General features: G+C 39.1%; 1 protein-coding gene across 2 annotated transcripts in view; it reads right to left on the bottom strand.

The window, feature by feature from the left end:
• Positions 1-6,656: 6,656 nt before the first annotated feature.
• The window catches only part of LOC109934315 (adenosine deaminase-like), a 42,374-nt gene continuing 21,898 nt past the window's right edge, over positions 6,657-27,132 (bottom strand). For both annotated transcript variants that reach the window (XM_020533139.2, XM_020533138.2), the window contains exons 5-12: positions 25,971-26,114; positions 21,170-21,285; positions 19,434-19,558; positions 17,256-17,327; positions 12,476-12,577; positions 12,321-12,388; positions 9,372-9,501; positions 6,657-7,891 (exon numbers count right to left, since the gene is read on the bottom strand). In XM_020533139.2, the coding sequence (XP_020388728.1) occupies positions 7,787-7,891; positions 9,372-9,501; positions 12,321-12,388; positions 12,476-12,577; positions 17,256-17,327; positions 19,434-19,558; positions 21,170-21,285; positions 25,971-26,114 (862 nt within the window). In that variant the 3' untranslated portion in view covers positions 6,657-7,786. The remainder of the gene's footprint in view (positions 7,892-9,371; positions 9,502-12,320; positions 12,389-12,475; positions 12,578-17,255; positions 17,328-19,433; positions 19,559-21,169; positions 21,286-25,970; positions 26,115-27,132) is intronic.

The raw sequence follows: 27,132 nt of genomic DNA, 5'->3' as shown, positions 1-27,132 counted from the left end.
TGAATTAACAAAATTTAAAATACTGGAGTTTTGAAATAAACTGCAGCTCCCCAGAATGGTTGTACTACTGATGAACTATAAATATTAGACTTCATTTGCAAAAAAATCTTGCCATGTTGTGCATTGCTATGTCTTTCAGTTTTTTTTTTAAAATATAGTCTTTGAGACTCCTGTCTAAATCTCTTGATTTCCTGCTGGCACATTTTTGTCACACTCCTCGTGTAATTTTTGGAGCTTTATAAAACAAACTGAGATGTTCACTCTGTTTAAGTCAGTATTGAAATTACTGAATACCTAGATGATGATTCAAAAAGGCACGATCAATAAAAACAGAAAGACCAAATACTCACCAGGGCTGGCAGAATTTGCGAAGAGAAAAACAATATAAATGGACCAGTTTTTGAGGACAGAATTGGGGCTGAAATGGAGGCAGGACCAGAGGAAAATGGCAGCCAAGACTGGATCCCTCAGGCCTGGGTCCCTTCCAGTGCCTCATATTTCTCTGGCTTTGGAAAGAAGATTCTAGGTTCTTGTTGTTTGATGGCTGCTGGCCATTTCAGATCCCTTGTGATTTTCATTGACGTAGCCACACTGAGGAGGGCCTCAGTTTATGTCAACTGTGACCTTGAGATGAAGAGAGTTTTTTGCTTTGTCAGAAAAATCATAGAATCCCTACAGTGTGGAAGCAAGCTATTTGGCCCATCAAGTCCACACTAACCAATCAGCTTGCATTTCCCATGACTAACCCACCTTGTCTGCACATCCCTGGATAACTTAAGCATGGCCAATCTACCTAGCCTGCATATCTGTGAACTCTAGAGCACCTAGAGCCGTCCTGCTGCCCTAGCTATAAAATGTCTCAATCTGAGGTATATCTGTCAGAGTCAGAGTTGGCAGATCTTACGATGCAAAATATAGCTAGTTTTCTGACCTAATCAAAAGATTGATACTTCTTTCAAATGGTTCTTCAAACAATAGGATTATTTTGAGAGATTTATGTTACTCCAGGGGAGCATGTTCTTTTCTAATGGCTTAATCAGCTAATGTTTTCTTTCGTGTCGATAGATCTGTGGGCATTTGAAGGAATTACAATGTATTTTAATAGGGTCAAAAATAAACACATCATGACTGAACGGGATAAGTGAGGCTAGAGATGAAGGATGAAGGTGGATATTGCCCAAGTGGAGGTGAAGAGGTTGGGGAGGGGCTCTGAAGGTTGATCTGTATTTCTTTATTAATCGTTTTGAGTTGTCAGTGTTCTTAGTCACAGAAACCAATCCTCAAAACCAAACTACATCAGCACTACCTCCAGCTCTCTCCCTGGGTCATTTCCTCATTGGACCTGGCTTCCCAAGTGGTGGGTCTATCACCACACCAACCTACTCAACACAAGTTAGGGTGTAGGCCTGTGCCAGAATGGAGAGTGGATTGTGGAGTTGGAAAAATTCCTGACTCCAAATTCCTGTGTCAATCACAAAAATCTGGGCTCGAAGGTCTTCCTTCTGAATTGGAAGAAGTTAAAGATGTAACGGATTTTAATCAAGTGAGGAGGGAGTGGGGAAAAGAGCAAAAGGGAAGGCACATGGTACTGTGACAGGCAAGGGAAATTCATGGTACAAAGCTAAAAATTGACAGATAATGGATCAATTAGAAAACAAAAGATATATCAAGGAGAATGATGAATGGTAACATCATTGACAAGTGTTATCAAAGAACAAGAGAAAGCAAGCAAGGAAAAAGATTTTAAGAAGGGACTGATTTCAATCCAAAATTGTTCAACTCAATGTTGAGTTTGGAAGACTGCAGATTGTCCAATCAAACAAAGTGTTGTTTGTTGAGTTGTATGGGAATCCTGCAGACAAGACGGGTAAGAATGACAGCAAGGTGAAAACTTAAAATGACAGGTAACCAGAAGCCTGGGGTCACACTAACTGGTTATCCATTTGAATGCCACCTTAAATTGGATTGATGGAATGTTCAATTTGACCATTCATCACCCTGCTGATCTATAGTGAAGTGGCTGCCAGTTCCCTCTTTGCCAGGGAAGCTGGAAGCAATGAAAAGAATGTTGGTGAAAGGGTCAAGGTAGCAGCATTACAGCTCAAACTCTTCTCAGCTGTAGCCCACATGTGGCAATACCCATCATGTCTTTAAAGCCGGGTCTGTCCCCCACAGCAGATGCAGAGGGAGCAGCCTTTGGCAGGGCCCATTAGGCTGCAAATCCTGAGGATAACAGCCAAGGAGAAATCTCATCAGTCAGAGGAGAAACTGATCATTTGGCTTCATGTTCTGTTGAAGCCACAGGAGGCTGAGATGTGCCAGGAAGAGGGAGTGGAGATTTGTTGTTCCACAGGGGTGTGTTACACAGTGTTAGAAAGCTAAGCTTCCATTTCATTTTTGAGTCACTTAAATATTGTAGGGGAAGAAATGTATTCATGTACCACTGCTAACACCCATTCGTTCTGACTGGCATCATCAATGGTAAAGTTAACATCATTGTTTTCCGTTTCAAAATAAGTTAGTAACCTGTTTTGTATATTTTGGAGCTGCTTGCAAGATCTTACAAATTACTTCAGCAGATTCCAGAAGAATCTAGTGGAAGAGTGATTAAGAACGGTGATGATTTTGACAATTCTAAGGCACAGGCACCAGAACTGCTTGCAGTAGGTGTCTTGTTCGGCATACTGCTATCACTGGATCTAACACAAGATCCTGGGCTTCTGAAACACTGCTGTTCCATTGTGGCAAGGAGGTTTATCCTTTGCTATCCACCATGTTATGGATGTAGCATCTCATAGGCTACATCTCTCAGCTCAGCATCTCCTCGCTCTAATAGAGCTGCAGCATTGCAAAGTACAAACTGGTGCTACCCCTGCTGGTTCTCTTCCTGCTGCTGCTTTTGCCATCTTAGTCTTCATCTGAGGTCCAAAATGAAATAGCTAAGAAGCATTTCTGCTGCATAATCAAAGTAGGGAAAGTAACCTTTCCCAGAAGAAAAAAAAAGTTAAAAAATAACTTGAGTGGAGCACAGAAACTGAACGTAGCCTTTCACACAAATCAAGTCATCATACATCAGCTCTAAGGCATCAGTATTTATTGGCACATTTCCCTGCTTCTATCATGGCTGCAGCACTCTCAATTAGCATAATGTTGTTGCCTTTTTAACTGATGTATTCCAAGAAGCCCAAGGAATCTGTTCAGCCACAGTTAAATTCCAAACACAATGTTAATAACCCAGTAATGGAATGGTTAATATAATGAAATTGACAACAAACTTTCCCAAAGGGGTGACTCACATGTAGCTTAATAGGCTACATTTAGGTGCAGATGTTGATTGGTTAGAGTTAGTTTCCACATACACAGTCAATTTTTATCCCAGTCCACTCCCAAAACTACTTGACTGCAAGTTAAAACTAAACCTATGTGAAGTGCTTTCAAATGTTCTGGAAGATACTATTATAGAGTCAGAGAGGCATAGAGTTATACAGTACTGAAACAGACCCTTCAGTCCAACTTGTCCATGCTGACCAAGTTTCCCAAACTAAACTAGTCACATTTGCCTGCATTTGGCCCATATCCCTCTAAACCTTTCCTATCCATATACCTGTCCAATGTCTCATAAATGTTGTAACTGTACCTGCATCTACGATTTCCACTGGCAGTTCATTCCACACAGACCACTCTCTGTGTGAAAAAGTTGCCCTTCAGGTCCCTTTTAAATCATTCTCCTCTCACCTTAAAAATATACCCTCTTGTTTCGAACTCACCCACCTTAGGGAAAAGACCTTTTCAATTTTCTTTAGCTATGCCCCTCATGATATTATAAACCTCTATAAGGTCACCCCTCAACCTCCTATGTTGCAGGAAACAGTCCCAGCCTATCCACCCTCTCCTTATAAATCAGACCCTCCAGTCCTGGCAACATCCTGGCAAATCTCTTCTGAACCCTCTCCAATTTAATAATATCCTTCCTATAGCAGGGTGACCACAACTGTACATAGTTCAAAAGTGGCCTCACCAATGTCCTGTACAACCTCAACATGACAACCCAATTCCTATAGTCAATGGTCTGAACAATGAAGGCAAATGTACCAAATGTCTTCTTAACCACCCTGTCTACCTATGATGCAACTTTCAAAGAACTGTGTACCTGAATTCCTATATCTCTCTGTTCGACAACACTATCCAGGCCAATACCATTAACTGTATAAATCCTGACCTTTTAAGATCATTTTACCAAAATGCAAAACCCCACATTTATCTAAATTAAACTCCATTTGCCACTCCTCAGCCCTTTGGCCCAATTGATTAAGATCGCTTTGTAATTTTAGCTAACCTTCTTTACTGTCCACTAGACCGTTAACATTAAATTAAACCTTGCTTGTTTCTTTCAGTACTTTGTACAGGGTTTTACTGTAGTTATGGATGCTGATGTCAGGATTAAACTGATGTATGAAACAGGACAGGCTCAGCAACTTTGCCAGAGGCCACATCCCAGTTGGCAATAGCTCTCTCTAGTGGATTCATTTGTAACCTCAAGTCAGCTGAGAGGTAAATCAGCAATCGATGAGTTTCCAGCGATAGTGGGGTAGTAAGATCATTTCCCCTATTTTAAATGTTCACCCATCCCATTCTTCAGGATGAATTGGGTTAAAATCAGGGCCAATTGCCTCATTATTTACTCTGCTGAAATCTTTCATACTTTGATTATTTCTCAGGTTCAGTGTTCTCTGTTAACTTTTCAACTTTTCATGGCTTCAGAACTGTAACTTATGATGATCCAGCGGTTAGTCTAATTGATCCTCATTGCATCCTTTCCATGTGTCTAACATTCATTCTGTTATGGAGATCTTGGTAAAGCAGCTGTGTCCTAATGACAATCTACAATGTGAAACATTTATGTGATTTTCTGTACACAAGTATCCAATGACTTTATTATTCAGTTGCACTCCCATCCGTGTTGGGGATGCTTGTGTTCCTCCACTTTATTAGAAGTTTCCTATATTTGATATATCTTTGCTTTGCATTGCATTTGCCACTTCCTAGCCCACTAGGCTTACCCTCTCTACGTTCTCACAGTTTAACTACACTAAATGTCCCATTCCTTGACACCCAGTTTACTGGATTTATTTGGATTATGTATATTAATATGGTTGATATGCACTCTGGCAACTCCCGGCCCACCAAAAGAATTCTTTGTTTTGTATGAACCTGACATTGTCCACTTAAAACTATCTGACTGGAGAAAACAGACCTCTCACCTGAAAAGTATAGTATATGTGACAACTTTAATGCAAAGTCCTGAGCTACAATCTAATGCTACAGGATTTGTCTCAGGTATGGTTCCAAAATCCCACATATACAAAAGCAAAGGTCTTCAGCCATAAACCAATGTACTCATTGTAGGAATAGAGGTCAATTTTGGAAGGAGTGCCACAGCAAGCATCAAACCAAATTGTTTCCATGCCAACATGCACATTCATACCATGGAAGAAAACTTTGAATAGGTGAATATTATAATGGAACAAATTTCTTTGTGTGAGAACATCTGCCTGTGGATAAAGAACATAACTCAGTCCAGATGCCATTGATGGAGAAGAAGATAGAGCCTAATTTCCCCAGACGCTCCCGCCATTACATCAATGCAAGACCCTTCAGCAAATTGTTACTATCCAGGACGTATAGTCAGGCTGCCTGCTTGAATACATTTCTGATTGAATAAAAGTCGGAAGGGAAAAGATGCTTGCCAAATTTCTCTTAAATGTTTCCAAACCTTATCATTGACTTTGGTTACTCATCTATTCACACTGATGCACTAACTTAAAGACAGGAAAGACTAGGACAGATGAGGACAAAATTTACAGTAAATGTTGCAAAAAGAAGTCTTATCTAAGTAACTGAATAGAATGGTTAACAGTTATATCTAATGACGGGCAAAAAGTTTGGCATGGGGTATTGTGTGAGAGTTTTCGAAACCTTGAACACCTTGTATGATATCAGGGAGCTGCTTCCAATGAGGCATACATAGTATGGACTGAGTTAGTGAGGTTGACGAAGGAGTGTCAATAAAGTTCATGGAAAAGAAAGTTATTGTAACAGGAAGAGCTTCGTATATCTTAGATTACCCTTGTATAGTTCTATGTAGTAGTAATACGCAATAAACAGAGTTCTAAAGAAGCCTAACCATTATGATAGTTTTTGACGTGGTCTTAGAACATAGAACATAGAACATAGAAAAGTACAGCACAATACAGGCCCTTCAGTCCACGATGTTGTGCTGAACTTTTACCCTAAACCTAAGATTTATCTAACCTCCACCCCTACCTTATACTATCATCCATATGCCTATCTAATAGCTGCTTAAATGCCCCCAATGAGGCCGACTCTACTACCCGTTCTGGCAATGCATTCCACACCCCTACCACTCTTTGAGTAAAGAACCTACCTCCGATGTCTGCCCTATATCTACCTCCACTCACTTTAAAACTATGCCTGGACCAGTCTGTCTCGAACCCAAACTCTCAGGTATGACATAAAACTACAGGGCGAAAGAACTTCCAAAAGAAATGACACACTTTGTTAGTGTGATAAATGATACTTATTAATGCTTCATAACACATTTTTAAAATTCTTACTATTTTGATTGTAATAATGAATTAGATTTCAGAAACTCATGTTTAATCATTTTTCAGTAAATTTGAATGAAGCAGTTTCCATTAAAGCTCAGATCAGTAAAGTTGTAAAGTACAGTTTAAAGTATTATTCAGCTTTTCAAATGTTTCACAAGGTAGTTCAAGCAATTAATAGATAGCAATATGCAGGTTAAATAACAATATATCATAAAGCTAGCCTGTTTTTACAAAATAGAATACCAGAGTTATTTCAGACAATTGTTTGATACTGAGAGGTTCATAGGACAAATCCCATTGCTGTATAATTGTATCTTTATACTTATCCCAAGCACAAGAAGTGATAGATAGGGTTAGGGATAGGGTTAGGGATAGATACAGGAGACTAAGGTATTTCCAGTTTGGAAGTCAATCCTAGAAGCCACATAATGTATATTCCTCAAACACAAAGCACTCTATCCCTCAAAAAATTTAAAGAAGAAGAACCAGTGACTTTATGGTCTCTGCCTACATTTACCATCAAGGAGTGGGCTCACCAATTCTGCAGGCCTTTGGTGAAAGTTGATACTTAGTGACACAAGTAAACATTGTAGTATACCATTAAAATGTTCTGATCACCTACCCATATCTGCTCTTTTAAATCTAAACACTATTTTTAGATTATAACATGGGCAATTTCCATTGTGATAGAAAGCAATTACAAAGACACCACTCAAACCATAATTATCTTTTCAGACAATGGTTTATACCTCACAAGTTACTGCTCATGAAGTTTCATTTGCCTTAACCCCTGGAATATTTGTCATTGCTTTGAACCATTCTTTCTGGCCCACTGAATGTGACACATTCTTGCTTGGCTTTGATGAAGAAAATTTAGGATTCAGCGTGATCCAACTTGAAATATAATTGAGGTGATAGATTCTGGCTGTGCACAGCTGACAACTTACTAATCTCTGCTAAATTCACAGAACTACTTCCAAATCATCTTCTGTATGTTCTATCATTTCTTGATTAATGATTGTTCATTTGTTTACTCTAGCCAATGCATATAGTGTACCATTCACATTCATACAAACAGATCTGCTACAAGTGGGGACTGTGGCTGAAGTTAATAACTACTTGTTGTTCATTAACACTGCACATTGTTTAATAAATGCTTAGTGACAAAAATCTTGTCTCATTCCATATTCTGTCTTCAGGAAATTAAGAAGCTCTTCTTTTTCTTTCGGACAAAGGAAACTAGAAGCGGCTGCATTGAGATTCTGCAAAACAGGAATGAAATTATGATTTCTTTGACCTGGTGTGAATATATAAACACAATGCCTCCGGTATTTGTATGGCTTGTTCAGTTCAGTTTCTGGTTGATGGTATTGCCTAAGATATTGATAGGGGTGGGGTGGGGGGATGTGTGGTTCAGTGATGGTAGTATTAGTGAATATAAAGAGGTGATGGTCAGATTCTCTCTTGGTCATCACCTGGCATTTGTGTGGCATGAATGTCCACTTGCAACTAGTGGACCCAAATCTGGATATTGTCCAGGTCTTTCTGCATTTGGTTTTTGACTTTTAGTAACTGTGGAGTCTTCAAAGATGCTGAACATTAGGGAATCATCAGTGAACATTCACACTTCAGACCTTATAATGAACGGATATTCGTTGATGAAGCAACTGACGATGGTCGGACCTAAGACATTCCTCTGAGGAAGAACTTTTACAGTGATGTCCCAGAGCTGAGATGACTGACCTCAATAACCATAGCTGTTTTCCATTGTACCAGGTATGATTCTAACCAGAGGACAGTTTCCCCCAGATTCTAGTTTTGCCAGGGTTCCCTAATGCAATGCTCAGTCAGATGTGACATTGTTGTCAAAAGCAGTTGCTCTGTTGAACTTGCGTTGACTGTTGAACTTTTAACATTATTCCTTTATTTTTCTAGTTTAAATTAAGAAGGACTTTAATGTTAACTATTACCTTATTTCTTTATTTTTCTACCTATTCTATGAAGGTCTGTAATGCTTAACTTTTTAACTTTGCTTTTTTTTACTACTTTGTACCTGAATTTTTTGTAGCTAGATACCTAAGTACCTAAGATAGTGCATTAGACACTTTTCACTGTACTCCTGCACTTGAGTACATGTGACAATAAAATCTAAATCTAAATCTCACCTGAATTTAATTTTTTTTGTCCATGTTTGAACCAAGATTGTAATGAGGACAAGACCTGAGTGGCTACATGATAAACCACGTAATGAGTGGCCAATGGAAAAAGCTCTCAATAGAATTCCCCATGATATGTCACCTTTGAGTGCATTCTTCTCTTTGTTTTATTTTAAATCGTATCTGACAATCAATGTTAACTGCATGTCTGATTTTCATTGACCTAATGATACCACAGGTATCTCTCTCTCTCTCTCTCTCCCTGTTACAGAATGACAGTGGTTATACAGCTTAAGGGGCACCACTCCTCATCAGGCATGGGGCAAGGTAAAGAGACAGGCTTCCATGACCCACCATGCCTGCTAAGAGCGATTTAACCCATGAGTGTCATTCTGCACCACTCAGTAGGCAACACAGCTAAATTATCTCCTGATTGGTTCCCGATTCCTACTATCTCTAAATTATCTCCTGATTGTTTATTATTTTTGATCTTATATTCCCATGAATTAAGTCAAGTAGTGAACCTACAAATAGGCAAGGATTAAAATTAACAGGAAGTAGAATGTCACACTTGTTTCCCACTTACCATTTCCATGAAGTCTCTTTCTGTGAAGTTCATGTAGTCTGCAGCTATGTTATAATCAGTGTGAATTGTTGAACCAAAAACCAATGGATCATCTGTATTGAGTGAAAAGTTGGCTTTGTCTTTCTTGAATCTGTAAAATAAATGCAACTCTGTTCATTAACTATGATGAGTCCATTAATTATTCATTAGAAAACCCGAGTTCATCGATTTGTGGGCTACTACATTTGGATAGCACCGTTCTAGAATATTACTTGACAATGTTTCTGTAAATATGTTACTTTACGATCCTATGGGTTTCAGAATATTAGTGCTGTGCTTTGTGTGACAGCTGATCAGTGTCCCAGCTCCTGCCATCTACCCTAACTCCATATACCTTAAAGACTTTGACTAGATCTCGGCTTAAGATGAATATTTGATGACCACTCTATTTCTTTTGTGGAAGAGGGTCCCATGGTTCTATCACCCTATGTGTGAAAAAGTGTTTCCTACCTTCTCTCAGAAATGGACTGGCTCTAGTTTCAGGGTTATGACCAAGACTAATTTAAGCAACAGATGAAGTTGTTCTTTGTTTATTCTGTCAACTCATGTAGAGGAGACATAATTAAAGGGAGCTACTTAGCCTAGTAGTAATGTTGTGGAGGTTTCGCCTGAGGAGTTAAGAAGTTTTCCCACTCCTCCTAACATTGAGGAGTTTTCCCACTTTCAAAATTGTGTGATATGGTTTGATCTAACATTTCCAGAGGAGAGTCTCCCTCATGTGAAGCATTTTTCAGGAAGGTGTGCAATGAAAAGCTTGTAATTTTCAGTATGTGATTGGATAGAAGATCAGTGATTTCACAGTCATGATTTCCTGAGCTGTGCTCCCTGTAAATTTAGCTTCCCATGAGGAACACCAGATTCTAGCGTTCCAAAAATATGAAAACAGAATCCTAAAATGAGAACAGCGTGTAATCCAAAAAAGAGGAAGAATATGGCATTTGTGGTCATATTGAATTGAGAAAAGTAGGTTACATTGAAAAGAGGTTTAAGAGCCAAGCTAGAAAGTAACTGTACCAATATATAAAGACAATAACAAAAATCTGTCAGCTTGGTTGGCAGCTTGATAATGTGAATGAGCTGGGCTGACTATTTTGATATTTCTGTCCATATGGAATGGGAAGGAACAAATGTTTTAATGTTATAAACAGACATTAGATTTGAGTATTATTTCCCATGACATTTAAAGTAAATAACACATGCAAAACTATTTCAAAAGCAGCTGCAAATGCTGAAAATGTGAAATAAGAACAGAAAAGACTAAAAATGCTCAGCCGGTCAAACATCAACTGTGGGGTTAGAAAGACTTGCTTCAAGCCAAGGTGACCTTCTGTCAGAACTGTGAAAACTTAGGCAAAATGCAAGCGCAAGAGCCAGGAAAAATAGAAAAGAAGCAATGGGAAGAGCAGAAGGGAGATCTGGGATAATATGGATCGAAGGAGAGATCAAATGACAAAATGATTCAGTGATGAATCTGCTTTTCCCATGTGCACCTTCTCTCGGTCAGTGTTTTGTTTCTTTACATGTTCCATTACCATTTCCTCTGCCTGGAACTATCATTGAGAGGTCAGTTAGCAAACTTGCATTTAATTTGTTACTCAAGTTTTTAAGCTGGGTGCATCAATTAGCAGTTCCAATGCAGACTTAAATTTCTCTTGTTACAGCTTATCTGGCAGTTTTACACAGGATTGCATAACATTTATTACACAGAAACAGAACATTCATCCTCAAGCCGTCCATGTCAATGTTTACGCTCCAATAAGCCTGCTTCAAATTTTCTCATCTAAATCTATCATTGTCACCATCCATTCCCTTCTCCATCAAAAGCTTGTGCGATTTCCCCTCAATGCCTCTGTATTATTTACTTCAACCACTCCCAATCAGAAGCTGTACCTACGTACCTTTGTATCCAAGATGGCGCTGTTAAGTAACGACTTACCAACTTTTCACTGTACTCATTTGAGTAAATGTAACAATAAAGCTAATTCAATTCAATTCAATTAATTCAATTCTATGGCAATCAGTTTCACATTCTTATAACTCTTTGGGCAAAGAAGTTTCTTCTGAATTCTCTATATGGATTACAATAATGGCATCAAGTTATGCTCTTCCCCTTATCCGTTCTGTCAAAGCCTTTCATAATTCTGCAGGTCACCCTTCAGCCATTAGATTCAAGACAGCAAACACACATGCTGTCGATCCTTTTCACGCATGCACTTTCAGTATTGTTCTTGTAAATCTTCATTGCTTCCTCTCTTATTCCCTATATCTTTCTAATGATATGGTGACCAGAAGTACACACAGTACTTTAATTGTTTAAAAGTTTAGAAACTGTGGTTTTAATTCCAAACTCCCAATTGCTAATGTAAATTGTGAACTGCTGTGGACTCAGCGCTGATTCTGTGGAACACCACTTCCCACCTCTGCCATTCTGAATAGCTATTCCTGAATAACATTCCCACTCTCTCCTATCTGTCTTGATGCCTGTTAGCAATCTATTCTTCCATTTGTCCCTGACTTCATATTCCCTAACTTTATCTGTAAGCCACATTTTCAAAGGTCTTTTGAAAATCCAGATAAATTACATTGTCAATGCTACCTCCTCAGAAAAATTAAAGTTGGTCAAACAAGATACTGTACTTTGAAATCTGTTATATTCAGATTCTTCCCTATTTTCTTTCCTACACAAATATTAAGATGACTATAATTTCCTGGATGTGTCCTGTCACCTCCTTAGATATGGGAGTTAGATTATCTCCGCCAGTTCTCAAGAACTACACCTTTTATTAAACTTGTTCTTTATTCATTCATACCATTCGGAAAATAAGTAAGCCCTTGTCCTTTGCAAAACCTTTGAATATTGTTAAGAAATGCTACAAAACATCAAATAATTGGAATGCAAAAAGGACTTACGTGACAACTGGATGTTTTGTGAAATCAGGATCACATGCTCCTGTGAGAACACTTGAGTAGGGACATGCCTTTTATAAATATGAAAATAAAAACATTCTTTCAAATACAGCTATAGGATTTATTGTATTTTTCATTTACTAAAGCATTATTTTTACCTCGATGTGGATTTTCTTCTGTAATATCTCCTTGTAGAGTACAGGATCATTAATGATTGCATATCCATGGCCAATTCTTTCGGACTTTAAAATTTCCAGAGCCTATCAAAGTAGTAAATTTATAAAGATTAACAAATATTACTCTTTAAGATGACCACTTTGAATCATAAAGAGGTGAATATTCAGAATTTCTAAATCCACTAGGCACTCAGTATGGGCTAGCTATGATGAATTGGGGAGCGTTACTTAAAAGGGATCGGCAATGGTAAACATTTACAGATTGCATGGAGAAACTGCAATGATATTCCTTTCTTGTCTGGCATGAAAATAAAATGGGAAAGGGAGTCAGGCCACCACTAACAAGGGGAATTAAGGGAAGTATTAAATCCAAGGAAGATGTATACAAATTGGCCAAAAAAAGCAGCCAACCTCAGGATTGGCAGCAGTTGAGATTTCAGCAAAGGAAGACAAAGGGATTGACTGAGAGGGGAACAATAGGGCATGGGTATAAGCTTGCAGGAAAAAATATAAACTGATGGTAAAACCTTCTACGGGTATGTGAAGAGAAAAAGATTAGTGGAGACAAATGTAGATCCCTCACAATCAGAAACTGGGCAAGTTATAATGGGGAACAAATAGATGGTAGACCAATTAAATACAAATTTTACTTTTGTCTTCACAAAGGAGGACACAAATAATGTCCTGAAAATGTTGAGAACACAGGGTCTAGTGAGAGAGAGGAACTGAAGAAAATCAGTATTAGTACGGAAATGGTGCTGGGAAAATTGATGGGATTGAGGGCTGACAAATCCCTAGGGCCTGGTAATCTGCATTTCAGAGTAGTTAAGGAATTAGCTCTAGAAATAGATTGTGCATTGGTGTTATATTTCAAGATTCTGTGACTCTGGAGCATTTTCTATGGATTGGAGGGTAGCTAATGTAACCCCATTTAAAAAAATACATCAGGTTGAGTGAACAGGGAATTACAGACTGATTAGCTTCACATTGGTAGTGGGAAAATACTAGAGGCCATTATAAATGATCTAACAGCAGAGCATTTGGAAAATAGTGACAGGATTGGACAGAGTCAGATTGGATTTATGAAAGGGAAATCATGCTTGACAAATCTACTGGAATTTTTTGAGGAAGTAACGAGTTCAGTTGATCAGGCGAGCCAGTGGATGTGGTTAACACAGATTTTCAGATGGTGTTCAATAAGATCCCACAGAGATTAGTATGTAAAATTGCATCGTATGGGATTGGGTGTTGGTGTACTGATGTGAATAGAAAACTGGCTGGCAGACGGGAAATAAAGAGTAGGAAAAAATAAGTCATTTTCTGCACGGCAGCCAGTGACCAGTGGGGTACCACAAGGATCTGTGCTTCAACCCCAACTATTCACAATGTGTAATAATGATTTAGATGAGGGAATTACATCTAATATGTTTACATTTGCAGATGACGCAAAGAGGGGTGGTAGCCAGATGCAGAGATGCTTCAATGTGATTTGAACAAGTTGAGTGAGTGGGCAAATGCACAGCAGGTGAAGCACACTGTGGGTAAATATGAGGTTAACCACTTTGCAAAAGCAGGAAGGCAGGTTATTGTCTGAATACAGACAGAGTAGGAAAGGGGGTCGTGCAATGAGACCAGGGGACTTGAAAGTAAGCACGCAGGTGCAGCAGGCAGCGAAGAAGATAAATGGCATGTTGGCTTTCATTGCAAGAAGATTTGAATTTTGGAGTAGGGATGGCTTGCTACAATCATACAGGGCCTTGATGAGATCACAGCTGGAGTATTGTGTGCGGTTTTGGTGTCTTTATCTGAGGAAGAACATTCTGGCTATGGAGAGAGTGCAACAAAGGTTTCCCAGATTTATTCCTGGAATGGCAGGATTGACATATGAAGAGAGATTGGATGGGTTGGACTGGAATTTAGAAGAATGAGCAGGCATCTCAGAAACCTAAAATTCTAACAAGGTAGATGCAGAAAGGAAGCTCCCAATGACTTGGGAGTCAGACCAGAAAAGGCGTAGGCCATTTAGACTGACAGAACAGAGAATTCTTCATCCAGGGAGCTTTGGGCTTGTGGATTCCTGCTACAGAAAGCAATTAAAGCCAAAGCACTGAATGTTTGTTTAAAAGAACCAGTCAGGTACAGCTCTCAGGGCTGAAGAATCAAAGGGTATGGGAGGAAAGCAGGAGCAAGGAACACTAATTGGCCATGATCATACTGAATAGCCAAGCAAACTTTACTGGCCAAATAGCCTACTCCTGCTTCTATTTTCTATGTTAGATATGTTATCTTAAATCACCCACTTCTCGTAATGGCGCAACTCAGTGTCAATTTTAGTGAAAGCCCAAGTAAACAATGAAATTGCTCTTAATCATACATTTTTTTCCCCCATGACTATAATTTAAATCCCCAAATTGAAAAGTTGCAATTCAAAATTTTCCATTTTGAGGGTTATTCTCAGCCTTCTTAGGTCCTCATCCTTCCTTTCACTCACACTTGCACTCAGTAACTGACAGGCACACTAGTGAACCAATTCTATATTCTAGGCTATTCAGCCCACTCCGCGGATATGGGTAGTGATACAGTTCAGTCCTTTTTCACAAACACGAGTAGGATATTTCGCGAGAAGTACAGAACTTAACCATCCCCTTCTTGTGTCCTACACAAATATATTATTGCTGCCTGCCCAGCCCCTGCCCCATTTCTCATCCATTTTAAATTTGCACATTTTCAGTCTTGTTTCAACTTTTGACATTTCGAAAGAAAATAGAAATAAAGGCCTGAAAACAAGTACTGTATATCTCTAAATTATAATTCCACTGAATTTCAAACAGATCTAACAATAGATAGCAGGACAAACCTGAGAAGAGACAGACAATAAAAAAAAATGCTGCTGAGAAGGAAGAATAGTTGCAGGAAACCAGGAAAAAGAGGGGATGGTACAAGTAGCAGAAAATACAGCATATACTCAGCAGGTCAGGCAGCATCTGTGGAAAGAGGAAGGAAAGGTTAGCGTTTCAGATCAATAGATTTTTGCTGTAAGTAGGTAAGTTTACACATGGACAGGATATAAAGATTGGTTTCTGATTAGGTGGAAATCAGAAGCTGATTAAATGGCAGGAGGAATAATGGTCTGTCATGAGGAAGAAATAATGAGAGAAATAAAAGCTGAATATTTGACCAGAGCAGGTATAAACCATTACAAAAAATAACAGTGGAGGATGAAAACACTGAAAGTTTGACAGAATGTAGAAGGCACTGGAAGAAAGGTCGAGCAACACCTGTGTAGCAAAGCCCTAAACACAAAATATGGTCATGGTTTACCATAGCTACCGCTATCTTTTTACTTTCCTGGTTATGAAACAGTCTGCAGTGTAATCAGGTTCTGGATGGAGTAGATGAGCAGGGCTTCATAAATAGAATTGTGCCTTCAAATTGATCGATCCAATTGTGACTGATATTTCTGTTTTGGCTGATTCGGCACAATGACCAGTCAATTGCAATGTTTCCCAAGGTTTAGACAATGTTTTGCAAGCAGCAACTGAGCCTATTGCCTCCATCCAGGCATCCAACCTAAGAACATGTCTCAAGCTGGTTTCCTGATGAAAAAAATGCATTGCTGCCAAGTTTATTTCCTTTGAAAATGCCTGTCACGTCGAATGGACATTTCTTACACCCCGTGGATGAATTCAAGAAATGTTAGAGTAAGTACACGAAGCCAATGGAGCCATTCCTGAACTAATTCCCCGCTCACACCTAATTGAGTTAAATTAAGGAGTCAGCTCACTTCACTGTAAAGTTCTGGAGTCCCCTGATTAATGAAGTCTGAGAGGAACATTGTTGTCGCATTGGAGCATTGGAACATAGCAGCATTGCTCCTGGCACGGTGCCAGGGGGTGAATCTGGAAAGCTCAGGGACAGGGCAGTCCAGACCTCCTCATTTCTTTCTACCCCCTGTTTTCTTGCCCAGTAAATAGCTGGTATGTAATGCTGCAACACAGCAATATTGTGGTCGGGGTCTCTATACCTGAACATCAAGGGGTAACTTCACCATTTGGCTACTGCATAAAAGGAAGCTTTATACAGACAGAACATAGAACATAGAACATAGAACATTACAGCGCAGTACAGGCCCTTCGGCCCTCGATGTTGCGCCGACCTGTGAAACCAATCTGAAGCCCATCTAACCTAAACTATTCCATTATCATCCACATGTTTATCCAATGACCATTTAAATGCCCTTAAAGTGGGCGAGTCTACTATTTTTGCAGGCAGGGCATTCCACGCCCTTACTAATCCACGTGGATAAAGATACCTCCTACTAGAAAAGTGTCGCATTTATTTTCTAATCAACCTGTTCACCTATGTTATTACACACCTCTGGAGCATATGGGACTTGAACAAATGCCTCGACAATCCAGAGGTAGGGACACTACCACTGTGCCACGAAGCCCTCACAGATACCATAGTAACTACCTACATTACATTGAATCCATCCACAATTCTAATACTTCATGTCCATTCACCAATTCACGTGCATTACTAAAATCATTTAACTGCCAGGCAAAACAAAAGACAATTAAATAACAATTTTTAGTGTGGATCAAGTCACCGTTCTATGTTGCATGCACCTTTCTATGAGGGCACTGCAATAATACTCATCAAAATATGACCACAGAAAGAATTCACATTCAAATAAAACAATGCTCTGTATTTTGATGAATCACTAAATATGATCACCATGACCAAGAAGAAAAGCCTTTACCTCACACACCACTGGTGGTGGTCCAGCTTCCCCAGCATGAACAGTACGATGGATCCCACACTTCACAGCTATCTGAAGGGACATCCAAAAAAATCACCCAAAATTATTTGTTTCCACATTATGATTTCTTGTTCTGATGGCACTTATTTATATTTGGATTGGCTTCAGAGGCACTGAGCACATCCAGTGTGTCCTTAATACTAAACCCAGACAACCTCAGAAATATCCAGCCACTGCATGTCTGTTTGCAGGTATTACTAACTGGATTTTACGAGGATTCAGAGTCCATCCCCCACCCTTCCCCATGACTGAACTGAAAAGTCAATCTTGAGCCTATCAACTTAAAATCTGGCTGCCCATGGCTGGGGAAGGATTCAGATTGAGACTTCGACCTGCATCTGGGAGGAAGCCTTGCAATAGAGAGCTGTGGATTGACAATCTGTCTTATCTAATCATTCATGAGGTTTGGGTGTCACTGGCTTGGCCATTATTCAGTGCCCATGGCTAAATGCTCTTCACAAAGTGATGATGAACTGCCTTCGTGAGTTGCTACAGTCTATGTGTTGCAGGGATACCTACACAATTCTGTTAGGAAGACAATTCCAGGATTTTGATACTGAAGGAATAGCGATGCATTTCCAAGCTTGGATGGTAAATGGCTGGGAGGGTCTTGCAGAGGGGTGTTCCCATGGAGCTACTGCCTTGGTCATTCTAGATGGAAGTGGTTATGGGTTTGAAAGCTGCTGTTGATTGAGTCTTGGTGAATTTCTGCTGTCTACTTTGTAGATGGTACACACTGCTGCTAGTGAGCTTCTGTGGTAGAGGCAATGGATGTGATGCCAGTTGAGTGTGCTGCTTCATCCTGGATAGTGTCAAGCTTATTGAGTGTTGTTCAAGCTGCACTCATCCAGGCAAGTGAGCAGCATTGTTGACTTGTGCCTTGTAGATGGTGGGTAGGCTTTAAGGATTTAGAAGGTGGGTTATCCACTGTGGGATTCCTATTCTCTGACCTGCTCTGATAGCCACAATATTTATATGACTTGTCCAGTTTAGTTTCTGGTCAAAGGTCACCCCAGGATGTTATCTGCCATTCTCGCTTGGCTGTACATGAACAACGAATCAACGATGATTCCAGTCAACATAAACCCAAACTAAGATTTGCTGGCAGTCTCACCACTTACTTTCCTTACTGACTGTCACAAAGTCCACTTGGCCATAGTGCAAAATAAAGGCCAAAACAAAATAAATATCCCAAATTGCTAAACTGAACCATGTTATATTTTATACACATTTTACCAATCACATTTGTACATTCCACTTGCACCTGTCTTCCATGTGACTTTGCCTACCTCTTACAGACAGAAACTATTGCCGTTGGTGAAAGGATTGAGAAGTAGAGGACACTGATTTTGTAGTGATTAAGAAAAGAATCAAAGGCTGCATGAGGAAAACCTTTGAGACATATTGAATCATGATCTGGGATGCACAGTCTGAAAGGATTGTGGGGGTAATTTCAATGGTAACTTTCCGAGGGATTTGGATAAGACCTGAAATGCCTCATCTGCACCACCCCCCCATGTTTAGTATCAGGGCCATAGGCGCAATTGTAAGGAATTTCTTCTTCACCACTTTCATTTTGTCCTGTTGGACAATGACAAAGGAACCCACCAAAGAGGATGCACTCTTAATTAAGCAGCAAACACTTATGGGTGATTGTACCAATGTAACTACCAAATTACTGGATGAAGCCTAATCAATTCCACACTGTAGGGATTCTATGAAAGTTTTAAGATTCCTTGGGAGTTTAAGGATGTATTTACCATTTCTCTTCTCTATTTTAAGGAGTAAGGGTAGTATATGATGTACAAACATTATGTTCCTTCACTCTTCACATTTTTGTACATGGAATAGAATTCTTAGTGGATAAATAAATAACAAATGCTTAACAAAAACAGAAGTTGCTGGAAAAGTTCAGCAGATCTGGCAGCATCTGTGAAGGAAAAAATCAGAGTTAACTTTTCGGGTCCAGTTTATTGTAAAATAAATCAGGTGGTCCGGTGCTTAATACTTGTACATATATACTGTAACTATAAATTAAATTGAGATGTGAGATTGTTTTTTGGTAGTTGGGGAAATTCAAATTCCGAATGCAACGTATAATCTGCACACATATCCTACTTCATAAGCTTGTACATGGCCTGGATGGGATTCAGCGTTCATCAGTTCATCTCCTGCTAGATCAATTCCCACAACACCATCATTTCGATACTTCTTACAAAGCTCAACAGTTTCAAGAGACCATGCTGGAGAGACAGAAAAAGAAAATTAAGTTCTACATAATGAATTATTCCTTCCCCCAGTTTGAGTGCTATACAGGTACACAACATACCGATTTCGTAGTGAGTCAACAAGCCAGACATAAGGATGATATGCAGCTACTGATATATTGGTTAAGGTACCTGTGTCCCTAGTTGCTGCCTGGTTGGGCAGCACAGTGGCTCATCAGTTAGTATTGCTGTTTCACAGCACCAAGGACCTGGGTTCAATTCCTGCCTTGGGTGGATGTCTGTGTGGAACTTGCACGTTCTCCCCATGACTGCATGGGTTTTCTCTGGGTGCTCTGGTTTCCTCCCACAGTCCAAAGATGTGTTGGACTGGTCATGCTAAATTGCCCACAGTGTTCAGGGATGTGCAGGCTAGGTGGATTAACCATGGGAAATGCAGAGTTATAGAGTAGGGAGATGGGTCTGGATGGGATGTTCTTTGGAGGGTCAGTGCAGACTTGATGGACTCAATGGCCTGCTTCCACACTGTAGGGATTCTATGAAATGAACACTGACTTTCCTTGACTAGTTAAATAAAAGTCCTGAGCTGGCACAGGATCCTTTGCAGGAAATGATGACCTCAAAGCATTTGATTTGATCATTCTTACACATGGTTGGCAAAATACAACAAGCACACTTAGGAAAATAAACAATTAATGGGAGGAAGAGACTCCTTAAATATTTTCATCCTCAATAAAGTTGAAACCCTGCACATGAGTGCAAAAGTGAAAACTAAATTGTTGGCAACCAGTTTCAACATCAAGTGGATGATACATCTTTGCCAACTCATGAGGTTTCCATCATCATTGACATTAGTCTTCAGGCAGTTTAATTCACTCCATAAGATATGAAGTAACAGCTGACTGCATGGGATGCAGCATGGGTCCCACCAATATTATGACAGTAGTATTGACGGTAAGTGTAATTGTCAACCTCTGGCTCATTTCAGCTTACAACAGTGCTATCAGCAGTTACTTAGTTCTTTATTTATACCACTATTAGGCAAGAGACATTTAGCCTGTTAGAAAGGAGGCAGGAATATATTAACCTTCCAAAGCAAGCCGCTGATTAGGTGGAGCGTCCCATACTCTCCCCCATCAAATTCCTGCCTGCTGTGTAACAGGAAGGGACAGCACAATTTGAATTATTCCTGGCCAGGAACCACAAACAGTGAATAATATTTAGTTTTCTGTAATTACGTGAAATTTTCACACAGAACTTCAATTCACTGTTCTTCAAATGGCTGACTCAAAAGAATACAAGATAAATTTAACAGCATCCTGAAGCATACATTTGAATAAGTACAATCTGTCCCATTGCTAAATTTCTTAGTATGGCATTTGTTTATTGCTGAGGAAGTAGGTGATTGTATCCCAGATACTTGAACAATTATTGCAACAGCAATTGCACAGAGTCAGACAAACTCCCAAACAAACTTCTGGTAAGTAATACAAACTCTACAATTATGAGGTTTTTTTTGTCAGTTACAGTACCACACTTAAAACATAACTTACAAACTACAAAAAAAAGCTATTAAATATCTCCAAAAATGCCGTTATCTAAAAAGATAATTGTAGAAAAGAAAATTACCTTCCATGTGACGTATGCAACAGAGAATCGATCTCACTTTAATTCCAAAGTCACACTGACCTCTCAGAAAGCCCTGATTGACAAGATGGACAACTTCATCTGGGCTTACATTACCTCTAGGAAATAAAATTTGATATTTAAATTGAAGATGATCGAAAATAAACATTTTACAACTTAAAAAGTTACTTATTTTCAATATATTGTTACATTATAATAAGTCTGGCTTTTGATACCCTGAAGCAAAACTCTGTCTGATTCTCATGAAGCCCCAATATGATTGCTGTAGTTTACAGCACAAACAGACCATTCAGCCCAATCAGGCTATGCTGTTGTTTGTACTTTGTACCAGTCTCTTCCCACTTCAACTACCTCACCACACCCTTTCACCTTATCTGTTTATTGCCTTTTCTCACATGAGCTTATCTAGCTTCCTTCTGAAAGTTCTAAGTTATTTCTTTCAACCATTTTGTGTGTTTGTGAGTCTCACATTCTAAGCACTCCGAGTACAGAATGTTTTCCCTATTTGCCTATTGGATTTATTTGTATCTTCATATATTTATGGCCGACAAGTCTTCTACAAGTAGAATCATTTGTTTCCCAACAACTATACAGTCTAACTCAATCATACACTTCAAAGCAATTCTATCAGGACACATCCAAGTCTTCTCCCTTCTGATAAAAAGAGGCCCCAGCCTCTTCAATCTCTCCCAAATCCTTTTTTGTACTTCCTCCAGAGCTTTTTTATGTCTTGCGCATGCAAGTTACGTTACTGAAACGTATAGGTTTCTGAGGAACCCAACAAGGTAAATGTTGGCAGAATGTTTCCTCTCATAGGGGAATTGAGAATAAAGGGGTAAAATTTAAAGGTAGGGGGTCTCCCATTTAAAACAGAAATGAGAAGGTACTTCTTTTCAAAGAGGGTCATCAGTCTTTGAAAATCTTCTGTGGAGGATGATGGATGCTGGTAATTCAATATATTCAAGACTGAGTTACACAGACTTTTGATTTATAAGGGAATCATGGGAGGCAGGCAGAAAAGTGCTATTAAGGCCACAATCAGGTCAGCTATGATATTACCAAATGGTGGAAAAAGCTCAAGAGGCCAAATGGGATTACTGTTAGTTTTTCTTTGTAATCTTCTGCAGTGGTCTGGCAGACCATTCAGTTTATCACCACCTTCAGGAGATAAGTGTCAATTAACAATGAATCTAGGCTTGTAAACAACACCCACATTCTGAAAATGAATTTTTAAAAATACAATGGTGGGTGAGACTCTTATGGTTCAAGTGTACAACACAGCAGTATGTTTAACACAAGGACTTCATGGATGTGAAATTTAAGATGTCTGCTTACAGGTTGCGTGCCTCGAGGTAAAGGTCACATGACTTCAACAGACTTTTGTACACAATTGTACTTCAATCTAAACATCTGCTACTTTTACAAAAAAAAGGGTTTTTTTCATAAATTCATTCTTGGGAAGTGGGCATTGCTGGCTGGACCATTATTTACTGCCCATCCCTAATTGCCCAGAGGGCAGTTAAGAGTCAACCACATTGCTTTGGGTCTGGAGTCACATATAGGCCAGAACGAGTAAGGATGGCAGTTTCCTTCCCTAAAGGACATTAGTGAATCAGATGGGTTTTTTCTGACAATCAGCAATGGTTTCATGGTCATCATTAGGCTCTTAATTACAGATTATTATTGAGTGGATCATTCCTGTGTCATTTGTTGTTCCTGTGGTAGCAGTTGCCTATTTCTGTAGCTGGGTTGCTATGGAGCTCTGAATCTAATGGTTGATGTGTGTTTTGTGGGGCTGGTGTGTTTACTGCTCCAGATCAGCTGGCTGCAGATGATGAACAGCCTCTGCAGTTGGGTGTATGTGCCTGTGAATGCAATGGTACATCTGGTCGTTAACATCCACTGTGTACCATCAAGGTGACAGCTACTCTAAGTTGCCATTTGGAGGGTAGGGTTTTTTTGAAAGTTTGTACCCCGACAGGCTCTCTAATACTCGACTCTGACATTGGTTTATCATCTTGTCAAAGTGAAATTTGGCTTTCTGACATTTTATCTTGATTTCTTCACTGATATGTGTTCCTACTTCTGGCTTCATTTTCTTTTTCACTATTGGAAGAGTAGATGCGTGTGCTATGACATTAGCCTATTGGACTACTTTCCATGCCTTCTGTAGGGGTATTTCTCCATTGGAGAATTTCCTTATATACAACCGGGCAGGATTACTTGATTTCTTCATGACTTCTTGTGCAATTTTCATTGCCATCCCATCTTTCCGTTTGACTAGGTATAGTACAGAGATGATGTATATTGTTGAGTTTCCCAGTCTTTCATTATGCAACTGAATTCTTCATTCATGAATTAAGGGCTGTCGTCACTCATGACAATGTTGGGTAGGCGATAACAGTAGTAATGGAAGTCAATTAGTCTACCTCTTAGTGTTCAGAATAGTAGGCCACTGTGACAAGCTAATCAGCTGCTGGAAAGGTGAAATGATCTACTCTCAGCTTCATCCATGTTCTATCTGGGATGTCATGTGTCATCTTTAGATCTGTAACTTGCTTAGATTGTAACTGATTACAAGCAGTGTACTTCCTGATGTGGTCCTTGAAGTTGTTGATCAAGTTTGACCAGTGGAACACATTTCTCGCCTTCCTTATACTTGATTAAATTCATTAGTGGATTGAACGGATGCACTTTTGCACCATTTCTTTCAATTCCTTTAGGATCATTAGTCTATTTCCTTTGTACAATATTCCATGTTGCGCTGTCAATTCATCTCTATGTGCCCAAAATGCTCTTTGAGCAACAAGTGTGTCCTTGATGCTCTCTGACCATCCTTTTACCACCACTTCTTGCAACAGTTGTAGATTTTTAAATAGCAAGAACTGCAGATGCTGGAAGTCAGAGTCAATACAGCATGGAGCTGAAGGAACACAGCAGGTCAGGGAGCATCAAAGGAACAGGAAAGTCAACATTTAGGATCAGAAACCTACATCAGGATGATGAAGATGATACCTTGTTTACAGAAATTTTGGTGCAGATAACTTGAGGAAAATGCTTTGAAGTAGCTTCTGATCAACTCAAATCTCTTCGTAGTAGGTATTGATGAAAATGTTCACAAACAGACAGCGGCTAGGCAAACTTTCTCGATCTAGGCATAATATTTTTCTGTTTGTGCTGGCAGCCTGAAAGCAGAAATAACTGGTTCACCTTGCTGCACTTGTGTTGATCCAAGTCCTCAGCTGTTGGTGTCATACTGCAGGGTTTCTTCATCATTTATGTTGTACCATTTCAGAATTGGCATTTTTGTAACTAGTTGCTTGATTTTAATGAATGTTGTTTCTCGTTCTGTGTCTTAATACCACCGCATGTGTTTAGCTTTGAGTTGGCATATTGGTTCACACTTCAGCAACAAACTGGGAAAATAGTTGATGAATCCAATAAACCATTGCACAGCTTTTATACCTGTTCATTGCTGCTGCAGCTCTCACCTTTTTCGGATTCAGACAAAGAACTTTTGCTGTCGGTACATTTTGATTGATTTGATTTATTATTGTCACTTGTACCTAGGTACAGTGAAAAGCTTTGTTTTGTGAACACACAGCCAAACTCGTAACCATCTCCAAACCCGTATGATATTCCTCCCATTGTTTTACCTGGAAGGATTGTTTGTGCTCCCGGATAATGGGAAGAAATGTGTTCACAGTGATTGGGGAGGTCACCAGGGTATTTGTAACAGGAACAATTCCTTCAGAATGCTAAAAGAAGACAAGGATAGTAGCATCATGTTGAAGGTAGTATAGATGGCAGGGGATAAATGGATGAATGTAAAGGCTGTTGCTGTGGATGGTAAGGACAAGGGGAATCATATTGTAGTTTTGGGATCAAGAGAAGGAAGTGATGACAGCAGAAATGCGAGTAATGAGATAGACATGGTCAAAGAACATGTCAGCCACAATGCAATGGAAACCTTGGCTAAGGAGAAAGGAAACCATATCAGTTTCCAATCTAAGACCACTGCCTCCAAAACCTACCTGCTACACTACTCCTCTCCAGTTTCCTGCAAGGAATCTTTCCAATCCTCCCTTGTTACATCTGTTCTGAAAATATCAACTTCCAACCAGATTTATCTTCCTTTATGCTAAAACCTAGTACAGTAACTGTTGGTAACAATTCAATTATTCTGACTAAAATTTCCCATAGACACATCTTCTATTAATTTTATTGCTCCATTAATATTCCCTTTGCCTTGGGCATCAGCCCTTTTTGACATCAATTACTGACCTCTTTTATTTCCCTTTGTTCTTTCCTTCATTACCTACACAACTCCCACACTTCACAATTCCACACCCCATCCCAATAATCTTTCCATGGTTCTGATTTGTTTAAAACCTGGTACATCTCTAATGTATTTATTTAAGATGGAAGTTGGTCAAACTGAAATGTTAGGTACATTTCTCCACAGATATTTTCTAACCTCCTAATCATTCCCTGTTTTTAGTTCAGATTCTAGCTTCTCAAAATTTTGCTTTTGTGTGAGGTTAGAATAATTTGTTTTCATTCACAACCAACTGTTCTTAGAGGCAACATAGCATAAGACTGACCTATGTTAATTGCTTTCCATTGACTATCAGTGAATAATCATACCGGAATTCCTTTTGCAATACTTTATTGTATAACAGGAAAGAAAACTGAAAACATTATACAGTATTTTACTAGAAATAATGTTTTTTATTCTATTAAGACATTATGATCACTTCAGATTTTAGTTGAGTCCACTTACTCTGTTTGACCCCATGGAATAGGATGAACATTGCAATTTGCTAGGTAGTGTGGGCTGTATCTAGCTTCAAGGTATACAATTCCTTCTTTTGCTTTATCCTCGGCAAGTTCATAGGCTATTTGCTCAATAGCTTCTCGGTCACCTCTGGGATGAAAGATTAAATGCACTTTATGCTGATTAATATTTTGAATGTCTGTAAAGTCATATTATTATCAAAGTTGCAATTAAGCACAAGTATCACAATAGTGAATTCAACACTGAGCCCATTAATATTACTGTTAGCTCACAGGAACCATCAATAAATTAATTTGACTGACTATTAAAATATCTAATTTTCTGAATAAGAGGTAGTTAAAGAAACTACCTTATTCATTAAAAAATGCTAAATTTGAAAAACAAATGACCAAGTCTCCAATTCAGAGGAAAACATTTACATTGCTATGAGTTTAGTAAGTGAATATTAGCTGCTGGTGAATACTAAATACAAAACACTTCTGATTGCGTAGATGAAGTCACAGATATTTATTCAATTCACACAATGTTGCTTCAGTATTTGCTTCTAAGAGCTGCTGTCTTAAAATCTGTCTACAATATTAGACAATATGCAGGCAATTTGCAACACTAGATATACCACAATCATAATTGTTTCAGGATGCTATAACAATACAAACATTTTATTTTGCACTGATATTTTGGATTCTATTAACAAATGCTCAACAACATGTGCAGCATGGTGGTTCAGTGGTTAGCATTAATTGCCTCACAGCGCCAGGGACCCAGGCTTGATTCCAGCCTCAGGCAATTGCCTGTGTGGAGTCTGCATGTTTTCCCCGTGTCTGTGTGTGATGTGCAGGTTAAGTGGATTGGCCATGCTAAATTGCCCCATAGCATCCAGGGTTGTGCAGGCTAGGTGCATTAGCCATGGGAAATGCAGGTTTATGGGTAGAGGAGTGGGTCTGGATGAGGTGCTCTTTGGAAGGTCGGTGTGGACTCAATGGGCCAAATGACCTGCTTTCACACTGTTGGTATTCTATGATTCTATGTATGTGGATTAAAATATGATATACATGTACTTTTCATTTCATCAGTAAGGGAAAAAAAATGCATGTTTATATGTGATGCAAATCAATTATGTTGCTATTTATGAAAAGAAGGTTCAAAT

The sequence above is a fragment of the Rhincodon typus genome, chromosome 4, assembly GCF_021869965.1.
Source record: "Rhincodon typus isolate 14 chromosome 4, sRhiTyp1.1, whole genome shotgun sequence".
NCBI classification, from domain to species: domain Eukaryota; kingdom Metazoa; phylum Chordata; class Chondrichthyes; order Orectolobiformes; family Rhincodontidae; genus Rhincodon; species Rhincodon typus.
Note: the sequence above shows the minus strand (reverse complement) of the source record. Positions and strands in the feature narration are given on the sequence as shown.